The sequence below is a fragment of the Schistocerca americana genome, chromosome X (genome assembly GCF_021461395.2).
Source record: "Schistocerca americana isolate TAMUIC-IGC-003095 chromosome X, iqSchAmer2.1, whole genome shotgun sequence".
Taxonomy (NCBI): domain Eukaryota; kingdom Metazoa; phylum Arthropoda; class Insecta; order Orthoptera; family Acrididae; genus Schistocerca; species Schistocerca americana.
In genome coordinates this window covers 542,373,189-542,385,193 of record NC_060130.1, presented here as the reverse complement: position 1 = coordinate 542,385,193, position 12,005 = coordinate 542,373,189, and the positions used below count along the sequence as shown (strand labels likewise).

At 41.7% G+C, this 12,005-nt stretch overlaps 1 protein-coding gene across 1 annotated transcript in view; it reads right to left on the bottom strand.

The window, feature by feature from the left end:
* The window catches only part of LOC124555773 (serine/threonine-protein kinase GL21140-like), a 208,353-nt gene that overhangs the window by 21,917 nt on the left and 174,431 nt on the right, over positions 1-12,005 (bottom strand). Inside the window, exon 10 of the mRNA XM_047129821.1 lies at positions 9,110-9,352. Coding sequence (XP_046985777.1) covers positions 9,110-9,352 — 243 coding nt within the window. The remainder of the gene's footprint in view (positions 1-9,109; positions 9,353-12,005) is intronic.

Here is a 12,005-nt window from a genome sequence, read left to right as displayed (position 1 = left end):
CAAGCGGGAGAATCTACTACTCAAACGCGACTCAACTGCACATGCGCCCGCGCGTAACTGCTAAAACAAATTGAATGTAAACAGCTGTGACTTCACGCTCATTGGAAGCAATTTGTCGTTATGAAGCACTGCTTAGTCTTCCTAAAGCCTTCGACTCATTTTCAATTGGCAGACGCTTGCATGAGTACTGTGTGTGTGTTGTTGTTGTTGTTGTATATGAGGCATTTCCTTTGCAATTTCTAGTTATTTTCATTTTTCTCTCTCGTTTATGTTTTATTGTTGAAGTATTATTCTGCAGTAGCGGGATACAGTAATATTCTTTGTTAGAGTATCGGTTCTTACCAGTCAATATACAAAAATTTAACTGAAAACTAAAACAATGAAAAATTCCTGGAATTCTAAAAATATCCTGGGTTTTTCCCTGTTTTCTCCTGGATGAAAAAATTCCCGGGTTTTACCCGGATCTCCCGGTTGTCCCAGGTCGTACACACCCTGAATAATAATAATATGCAGTAGGGATTAAAGTCCAGGAGAAGAGAGAAAAATTTTGAGGTTTGACAATGACCTTCCAGTTCTGTCAAAGATAGCAGAGGACTTGTCAAAAGGATAATGGGAATGTAGTTGAATTAAATCAGGTTATGCTGAGGGAATTAGGTTACAAAACAAACACTCTAAAAGTAGAAGATGTGATTTGCTATTTAGGATGCAAAATAACTGATGATGCCTGAAGTCGAGAGGATATAAAATGTAGACTGGTAATGGCAAGGAAAGTGTTCCTGAAGGAGAAAAATTTGTTAACAGCCAATATAGACCTAAGTTTTAGTAAGTCTTTCCTGAAAGTATTTTATGGAGTATAGATATGCATGGAAATGAAACACGGAAGATAAACAATTTAGACAAGAAGAGAATGGAGACTTTTGAAATGTTGTGCTACAGAAGAATGCTGATGATTAGATAGGTAGATCACATAACTAATTAGGTACAGAAGAAAATTGAGGAGAAAAGAAATATGTGGCACAACTCGACTAGAAGAAGGAATCAGTTGACATGACATTCTGAGACATCAGAGGATCACCAATTTAGTACTGGAAGGAAGTGTAAGGCTAAAATTTGTAGAGGGAGAACAAGAGACAAATACAATAAGCAGATTCAGAAGGATTTAAGTAGCAGCAGTTATTTGGAGATGATGAGGTTCGCAAAGGATAGAGTAGCATGGATAGCCGCATCAAACCAGTTTTCGGACTGAAGACCAGAACAACGTATGGAATAATGTTCTGGGGTAATTGATCTTTAAGAAACAGTCTTCACTGCTTAAAAAGTGCTGTGATAGTAATATGTGGTGCTCACCTATGATCAACTTGTAGACATCTACTTAAGGAGTTGGCCATTCTGACTTCTGTTTCGCAGTATATTTATTCCCTCATGAAGTTTGTTATAAATAACTCACTGCAATTAAAAAGGAACTATGTTGTATATAATTACAATACCAGAAGGCTGGTTGGTTGGACTGATGATCAAAGGGACCAAACTATGAGGTCATCAGCCCCTCCTACCTGGAACAGGCAAGTCAACAAAACTACATGCCAAAGAAGAGCCCAGTGCTTGAAAGCCAAGGAAAGAAAACCCCAAGGTCTCTACCAAAGATCAACAAAGCCTATTGAAAAGAACAAGGGACAAAAAATTGGGGAAAGGAAAGTGAGGTGCCCCATCCAGGGAGAAGCCAGAGGCTCCATAGGCATAAGTGCGATGGGGGACATACCCCAGCCACTTAACAGAAACAAACCACCCAAAAATACCCAGAAGAGACTAGCAGAGGGAAAACAGAGAAATAATATCAAGTCAGTCAGAACATGCAAGAAGGGGGAAGAAGAGCAAAACAACAGGGGACTGAGGCAGACCACCAAGCCTAAAAAGCCGCTGCCTATCTATACAGAGGTGGAAACAGGTCATCCTACCGACCTCTCAATGGGCCAACAAGGCTGAGGCGCTCTCCCTTTGAGAGGCTGATAAAAACTCCCTTCACAAATATACTGTAAGACCAGTTCAACCATTGAGGCATCGTCTGCTGACACCAGGGGTAGTGAGTGAGGAGGATAAGAAAGTGAACCACAGGGTGGCTATGTTGGGAAAATCCAGCAAAATGTGGATCACCGTCACACAGGCACCACAACAACAGTGGGATGGATGCTCGCAACAGAGGATACGACCATGAGTCAGCCAAGTACGTCCAAAGTTGAGCCGGGAAAGGACAAAGTCCTTGCGAGATGCCCACATGGAGGACATCCACAAATTCATGGTCTCCTTTACTGCCTGTAGTTTGTTTCGAAGTGATGGTGTATGTTACTCTGTATCCCAAATCCTTAGAACCTGACAGCATAATACTGATCAAAGGTCAGATTCCAGAATAAAGATCAAGAGGCAACTTGCTGGTAGACGATTTGGCCAGCCTGACAGTGAGTTTATTCGTCAGGATCCCAACGCCACCTGGGGTCCAGATCACCAAGTGTCCACATTGTTTGAGAACAAAAAGGGGATCCTGGATAGTCAGGATCAATAGATGGTGAAGGTAACACTGATCACGCCTCAATGCTTGTAAATTGCTTGAAGAGTCACTACAGATGAGAAAGGATTCACCGATTCAGGAATGGATAAGCTCAAGAGCATGAGAGATGGCTACCAACTCTGTACTGAAACCACTTCAGCCATTCAGCAATAAGAGGAGTTCATTACATCCCACGTGAATGTAAGTGAGGCCAATGTGACCAGCAACTATCAAGCCATCAGTACAGATTATTTCTGAACTCCAAAACGCACTGAGAATGGAGACGAATTGGCGGCAGAGAGCCTCAAAATGAACCGAGTCTTTCAGACCTTGTGATAGGTGAGGACAGAGTTGTGGATGAGGAATGCACCCTGGAAGTGTATGTGAGTGGGCATGGAGAAGAGGTGGTATAGGGGAAAGCTGGAGTTCAGAGAAAAAGGGACGGGATGAGGATGGTGATCATATCGCAGACTTGGGCCATCGTTGCGGGAGGTGTCTCTCCGTATCTGGAAAGAAGAGATGGTAGTTTGGGTGCTCCGGGGAGCAGCGGACATGTAACATATAAGCAATCAATTTTTGTTTTTAAAAGTATCGGGAATCCAATATACTGATATTTTAAAAAAAATCATTATCTGTCCCGATGTGCAGCAGATATTTTTATAGGCTGGTGCACTGATATTTTTTCCATTATTATATCGATATTTTTTCTCAGTACAGTGATGGAAAAAATATCAATGCACTCACCTATAAAAACACTGGCTGCACACTGTAAATACACTGCCAGTTTTAGAGCTGCATATTTAAGTATTGATTCATTAGTAGATATTCTATTATATTTATATTATATTATATTATATTAGATACAAGCTAACAGTCTGCACCGATAGCCAGATGCATCCCATAATGACGAAGAGTGTCAAGTAGTTTCAGAGTGAAAGGAGCCGCTGAGCTATAAACCTGACAACCATAATCCAGCCTGGGGTCTGCACCCCAAGATGTACGAGTCAGGAGCAGACAGCATTGAGCTTCTGCACGCAGGCAGTCTTCCAGTGGTGAATATGGGACAGCCACATCAGCTTTTTATCAAAAATAAGATCAAGAAGCATGACAGTGCTACAATATCTAGGCACTGGTTGCCTAAATAAAGTTCTGGACTGTGGTGTACTGTGGGTCGACAGCCAAAACGCAAAACCTGCATTTTGGAGGGGAAAAAATTGGAATCATGGGAATGGGACTATGCAGAGCTCAATGGATGGAGCCTTGGAGCTAGCGTTCAGCAGATGCTACCAAGTGGGAGCTGCACCAGATGCAAAAACCATCAACATACAACTCCAGAGTAACCAGAGACTCAACAAAGGTTACAAGTCCATTGACGGCAATGAAGAATGTGACACTTCACACAGGACCATGTGGGATACTGTTCTCCTGGATCCGAGTGGTGCTGAGTGAAGCGCCGACTCGAACACAGAAGAGCCGGTGGAATAAAAACTCGTGGATAAAATTCTGAAGGGGGCTGCAAAAGTTGCAGTCATCGAGGTTAACTAAAATGTGATGGTGCCAAGCCATGTCATATGCCTTATGTAGGTGAAAGATCGCAACAAGATGTCAGCAGTTAGTAAAAGCGTTTTGGATTGCTGTTTACAATCTGAGTAAATGTTCAGTTGTAGATTGTCCTTCCTGGAAGCCACACTGATATGGGGAAGAAAGGCCCCGAGATTTGAGTACCAAACATTATCGGAAGTTAACAGTTCACAAACTGCATTGGCCAGGCTAATCGGTCGGTAGCTGTTGAGAAATGTTGGGTTCTTTCAGGGCCTACGACTGGGGATAGCTATGCTGCCTCACCAATCAGAGGGGAAGGCGTCTGTGAGCTAAATGCAGTTGAAAACCCTGAGTAGGTGTTGCCTCTAAGTAACATCCAAGTGTTGGATCATCTGGTTGTGGATAGAACATTGGTCTGAGGCCTTGTCATGTAAAGAGGTAAGAGCCTGCATCACTTCCCTTCCAGTGAAGGGTTCATTATAGGTTTCAGCTTGGTGGGGGTTTAAACAGAGGGGGTTTCTTCAACTCATCATTTGTGCCAGAGAGAGGTAGCAGGATAGGACAAGGATGCCAATGCTGTCGCAAAATATGTCACAAAATGTTGCAAGGACCAATGGATCAGCACACAGAGCACCCTGTAGCATACGACCTTGGAAAGTTGACTGTCACTGGCAGTCAAAAAAGCTAAGGAGCTTGGACAAAACCTGCAACAAAGAGGCATACTTACCCAGGGAGGAAAGATACTTCTCCCAGAATTCCTTTTTACTCTGCTTAATAAGGTAGCAAACCTCATCAGAGAGACACTTAAAAGTGAAGGCAGTCCTGAATAGTGACTGCTACATCCTTGGTCCACCACGGTATTGGCCAGTGATGAGGGTGACCTGTGGATAAGGGGATAGCAGTGCCAGTGGCATGAAGAATAGTGGCAGAGACGTCTTGCACAACCAAATCAATACAACCTGGGAGAGAGGTGTCGAAATGCACAGCAGACGTATATAAAGGCCAACTGGCTCTGCGGAATGCCCAACATGGGGGCATATCTGCCTGGCGGTGGCAGGGGAACAATAGAATCAGTGAGACATGGTCACTGTCATAAAGAACATCATGTGGTGACAAATGTAGAGAAGCCATGAGAGCAGGGGAGGAGATTGTGAAATTGATAGCAGGAAAGGTGTCACAAGCAGCACTGAAGTGGGTAGGGGAACTGTCATTGAGGAGAGAGAAATCAAAGTCTGGAATAAGTTGGTCAGTTAGAAAACCCCTACCCGTCAAAGTGTATTCCCCACAGGGAGTGGCATGCATTGAAGTCCCTGAGGAGGAGATACAGGGCAGGAGTTGCTGTATTAAAGTAGGCAGGTCAACATAAGGAAGTACACAATACAAATGGTGATTGCTGGAGCATTTGCACTTATACCGCTATTGCTTCCAGGTTGGTATGAAATGGGATACAGTTACTAATGACATCGGTGTGAACCAAAGTGCACACCCTCCCAGATGCTATATTGGGGCCATCACAGTTCCGACAGAATGCCCGATAACCATGGAGTGTTGGAGAGCGCTCATCATGGAAGTGCGTTTCTTGAAGAGCAAGACAGAACACAGAATAAAAGGAAAGAAGTTGTATTTCCAGTAGGTAACAGTAATATCCGTTGCAATTCCACTGGATTATTGTGTGGCGAATGTCCAGGTTAGACATAAAGAAGCTGAGGGGAGGTCATGTAACAGGGTCAGTGGTCGTCACTGATGAGGATGGGGTGATATCCACACATAAGATGTCAGACTCAGGTTGTGAGGGGGGAGATAGCATCTCTGGGAGCACTGGGGGAAAGGGGGGGGGGAGGAGAAGACTGCTTGTCCTGGGACTTATGTTTCTTCTTCTCCTCCTCCTCCTCCTCTTTCGGAGACTGGAGAGGGAGCCCCATCGCCAGCGGATGCTGAAGAGGGGGGCCACGTCTTCAGCAGGGGAAGGGGAGCGGCACCTGGAGGGGAGGGCGTGGGAGCCGCAAGGGAGAGGGAAGGGAGAGCGGGAGGGGGTAAGGAAGAGAACTGCATGGAGTCACTCTTATTTTTTTGGATCTTATTTTCTCACATCTAAGCTGGGCAATCTGACGTGCGGGTAGAGTGGTGGGCATGACAATGTACAAACACAGGTGGCATAACACAGGGCTTCCCTCATGGGGTGGGAGTCAACAGTCACCACACAGAGGGTCCACCATACAGTGGGAAGATATATGCCCAAAACACTCCGAAAGCAACTCATGGGTGGTGGGACATATGGCTTCACGTGACATTGATAACACATACCCTCGACCTTCTCTGGGAGGGTATCTCCCTTGAAAGCCAGAATAAAGGCACCACTATCAATACAGTTGCCTTTACAACCCTTCTGTACACATCTAAAAATGAATGCTACATTGCTCCAGATTAGCCTGGAGTTTGTCATCAGTTTGCAGGATAAGGTTCTTATGAAAAATCACTCCTTGGGTCACATTCAAAGACTGGTGAGGGGTAATAGACACTGGGATGTCACAAACACAAAGAGCTGCTGTTTGGGTGATAGAAGCAGCTTTGATCAACAGGGAGCCTGACCGCATCTTATCAAGAGACTCCACTTTGCCAAACTTGTCCTCTATATTTTCCACAGAAAACAATGGCTTTGTAGCCGTGAATGTGTGCCCCTCTGTCTTAGTACAGACCAGGTAGCTGGTAAAGTGTTTCATCCCAAGATGGTGATCCTGGCTCTCCTCCCAAGATGTAGCCAATGAAGGGAAGGTTGCAGGGCCATACAAGGCAGTACTTAATGATCTTTTACCACTCAGAGACGACTGTTTGAGAACGCCCAAATTTCTGCAGCTTGGTATGCTTCATGCACCAAGAATCTGCCTTGATACCTCCACTACGGTCAGAGGCTCTCCGCCATGGGTGCCACCCAGCCACAGCAAGGGCCATCTGGCATGGCAGCTGTTTCCAGGAGTTCCGATGCTCCAGGATGACAAGCAGCCACTCCTTGGCATACGCAGGGAGGCAACAGATCAGGTATCAGTAGTGTGATCCCTGTGTTGTCAGAAAGCTCAGCCAGATGGGTACATAATGCCTCCACGACATGGACTGGCTACACATGCTAGTGACCTAGCAGTGTGGAATGGCGCTGAAGAGGGGAAGGAAATTGGGGACAAGAGTCCACGAAATAAATGCTAGGGATGGAGTTCTTCCACAAGTGGTTCACACTAAAGACAGAAAATTTAAAAGTGGAGGTCAAACCCCAAGGGGGGACCAAACTGCCAAAAAGGATGAAAGAGGACAGGAAAGATAAACAAATTCACAAGGAATAAAGAGAACCATGTGAATAGCCAGGTCAACATAAAGTAGAACACAGAGAGGGGAAGGAGGGGGCAGTGAAGAAGGAGCAAGGATGGGGAGGACGGGACACGGTGAAGGAAATGCAGCCCGGGAAGGAAGAATGGGTTGCAATAGCTCGGGGCCCTGTGTGTGCCACTCACCTGTCCACAAAAGAGCTCTGGGACACTTGAGGGGACAATACCAGGAGGAAAATTATCTTCGTTACTACACATTAAGATTGTCTAGCACAAAAAGGGGGGTGCACAATGCTGCTAAAAAAAATTTTGATAATTTACCCAGTGATATAAAAGTCTGACAGAAAGGTGGTGGTTAGGAATGATTAACTCACTTATAAATGTTCAGCATCCAGCCATGTTTACAAATTAATTTGCAATGTGAATGTATTGCAATATAAATGTAAAATGACTCGTTCCACACCGTTACAATTTATTGTGCAAAATGATCACTGGAACATCAAACTAACTAATTTAAACTGAGGATTACAAAGGTTTTAATGAATTCACTTTTTTAATATTTCTTAAAATTTTAAGTTTTTAAAAATCTTAGTAGCTTCTTACAAACTGTTGCCAAGCTGAATAGGGATTTTTTTATTTGTTATCTAGATCAGAAGATGGTTGGTAGTCAACAAAACCTGCTATCTAGTTACTGTTGGATTGTGATCAAGACTACTGACATTCCTAACAAAGCTACTGCTCTATAAATATTTACTCAGAATCTAGGCACAGGAAGTTTTTCCCTGTTAGTTTATTAGCCACATGTTAAATTCAGCATGGAATATGACTACTAATGAAACATGTTTCCTCCATGCAGGCTTTTTCAAAATGGCACATTCTTTGGCACCTCCAGAAATGCAACATACTGAAACTGAGTCGATATTAAATGAAGTATATGGTAAGGTTTCTACATTAGTTGGTAGCCATTGGATGAAGTTATCGCAATCTATGATGGTAAGTGTACAGTGCCGATAATGACAAAGTTTGGTGAACATTCAGAGCTCAGAACAGCATAGACAATGATGCAAATTTGACGATGAAATCAACATTGAAGTTTCTGTCCCTGCTACATCTGAAATGCAGGATGATCTGCATCACCCTGTGTTGAATATTTCTGGAGTGCTGGCTGCAATTTCGTTGTCACGAAGATTTGTTATCACCAATAGGAAAAGGATTGTAGATGTAAAAATTAGTTTCTCACTTTGAGAGTTGCCAGCAAACTAATGGTTATTACAAATTTTCAGAGATTTAAAGATGGCTTTTCCTTTAATAGTTTCTGATGTGGTTTTGGTAACCCCTTCCAACAGAGGGGCGCAGCTAATTAAAATACTGGATCATACTGAAATATTTGGTGAAAATCTCATATTGAAAAAATATACTACAAAAAGCAACAGACTTTTTCCCCAAAAACAACAGACTTTTCCCCCAAAAACAACAGTACACTGTATGTAGACTTTCAATGTACAGTGCGTACCTGCAAGAGTAAATTGTAGCAGGAAATCTAATTACTGTATTATGATAAAATATGACGAGATTGAAAATACAGTATAATTATTACTTTTTCCACCACATGTATTCTTTTATACAAATTTCTTTTAACATACAAAAATATTTTGAAACCCTCAGTTTCATGATAAATGGTTTTCACTGTATCTAAAAAGTTGATACTCACTCTTATCCAATGGTGATCCAATACATCTTCAGCTGAAAATCTCACTTCTGGCTGGATTTGAAGCATATGAGATATTAAGTCTTTTGCAAGTTCTGATACATCATCCCAATATGGTGAACTAAATTCATAGTTTCCTGACAGTATACGGTCAAAGAGTTCTTCTTGATCACCTGTAGGACTCGCAAATGGAGGATAACCACACAACAAAATATACAATATCACTCCTGCTGCCCAAACATCAATCTGGAAAATAAAATAACAAATATTTCATAATTTCTAATAATTCTATATTTTACTAACCCTTTGGCTGCTGCAGACATGCTTGGCATATGCTGAGCTGAGCAGTGTGTCATTATTGCCTTATGTGTCTAACTGCACTAAGTAGGCTGCATCTGGGCTTCTGCCTGTGCTAGAGCCACCCGGATGACCTGCCTCCCCATGTGCTGACTATTTCTGAAGTGCTATCTGCAATTTCTCTGTCACTAAGATTTGTCGTAGCCAATATGAAAATGATTGTAAGTGTAAAATTTAGTTTCCGACTTTGAGGGTTGTCAGCAATGTAATAGTTATTACAAATTCGCAGAGATTTAAAGATGGCTTTTCCTTCAACAGTTTCTAATGTGATTTGGTAACCCATTCCAATAGATACGTGCTGCTTTCAATGCACATCAGTTGTTGTGTGTTCCTTCACAGCTACTCTTCAATATTACCAACTATACTGCGTATATTCTTCGCTCCACAAAATAAAGAAACACACACATTCGAGTTTAGTTAACTGGGTATTTTTGGATCACACACTCATGGTTACATTCTGTTTGTGTGCAGATTATACTATGTTGCCATGTGTGATGGATTAAAGCTATCAGAGACACAGCTTGCTTTTACGTTATTATGTAGTCAAGAGCTTCCTGTTATTCTATACAGTGAATGAAATACACCGATTGTCGGGGACATCGTTCTCAATTACTGGAGTTCACTGTGAACCACACTGAAACCTTTTTAACTTCACTTTTACTGTGTCATGCAACTTATTTGGTAGTTTAAGGAACGCTTTTTTGCTAGCTAACTGTTTACTTAATGGCAGGAGGAGGACAGACTGTCTGTCTCTAGTATGAATACTACATAGACAGTACATCTACTGAACAGCTCTCATCCCCTTAGGAAATTTGCTAATGCATTTCTTTAATTTTCGGCAACTTCCTGTCTGCTGAAAATGGATGATATAGTTCTGTGATACAGTTGGTAATATTTCGTAACTTCAATTAAGCTTTCGAAATCAGTTGTTTATAATCCGAAACATTCATCCCTTCCTGTGTGTTTATGGGCACAAAAATTTGACCATAGGCAGCCATGGAGGACAAGATGCGTATTGGCCCAAACAGTTTACAGAAATTTACAAAAATTGTAATTTTGTGTGCACTTGTGCAATAAAACCATTAATGGAAATAAAGGTGTATGAACCTTTTCTGATGTTATATGAACAGTTCCTCATCATAAACAGATGATCCTTTATTATTTTTGTCTATTCGGACACTGTATTTTTATTCTTGTGTACATTACAAATGAAATGGATATCACAGCATTTCAAACCTCCAGTCTGTGCATTTCTTAGCACAGTACCATCTGTTGAATATAACACTAAGAATGATATAATGGTTTGATCATTCCCATATTGACACTTGGGTCTTGAATGCAAATCATCAAATGTGTGATTATGCAGTCAGAAATAATTTTCTTTCCAATCAGATTTGTCACTCAACTGTGTTTTCCTCTTAAGTGTTTCACTATCACATCTACATTATTTGGATTCAGATGAACTATCAATTACATCTCTTGCTGGAACATAAGACTGTTTGTGTTGCACCTTCTGACATAGATTGCTTAAGACTGTTGCTTTTAGAATCTGTGGAGGAAATATCACTTGCACATCAAATAATCCATCCACACTGTTGCTCTTCATCAATATCTCCACGCTCTCTTCCTTAGCAGTCTAGTTGATTAGACAAACATTGTGATGCCAATCCTGATGAACACTAAGACAAAGTTAAGTCAAATGTAGCAAAATGAGATCACAACGAAGTACCTTAACAGAACTTAGTAGCCAGAACTGTGGTAAATGCTGACATGTAGGTTGGGAATTCACTGTATGCTTGAATTTGTTGACAGCACACAGGTACCTCTGTGGAGGCGCAATGATACTCATCATTGGTGCTCATGGAATGGCAAGGAGACCCCAGTCGACAGTGCTCAAAGAACATCCAAAGACTATGCTTAAACCCGCCAGCAGCACCGTGAGAAGCAGAAGAGCATGACAAGTTCATTCGTCAACAGCAGTCAAAGGGTTAAAAAGAAGAAAAAAAAAATATATCTAATTATACTTCAAAACATTCCAAGTCCAACAAAGAAAAATCATATCTTGTTTATTTAAAAGGTTAAGTTTTACACAGACGGCTAATAACAATTTTAGAAAATTCTTCTATAATGGGTTACATAATTATCTTATGGAAATGCAAATATTCCTTCAATGATTCTTGTTCATTTCATCCTAACTGCACTATAAAGGAACAATTATTCAATGCCACATTTCCAGCTACATATACTTTCACACCTTCATTTGGCTGCTGTTTTTCCAGAAACTGCTTCCAGTATACATGATGGAATATTTACCTACTTGCTCCCTAAATATCATTTCTGCAAATATACTATAACAATCTATCTATTACTATTGTAATGAGTAATTTATTGGACGCACTCCTTCTACCTAAATAATGACAAAATTATTTTACGCCATATATCCTGTAAGATGCTCACTGAATGAAGGGATCCAGCTGTTAAAGCACTGGACACACTACTGGGAAGAGTGGGCTCTGCCCTTGCTCCTCCACACTCCTTTAGA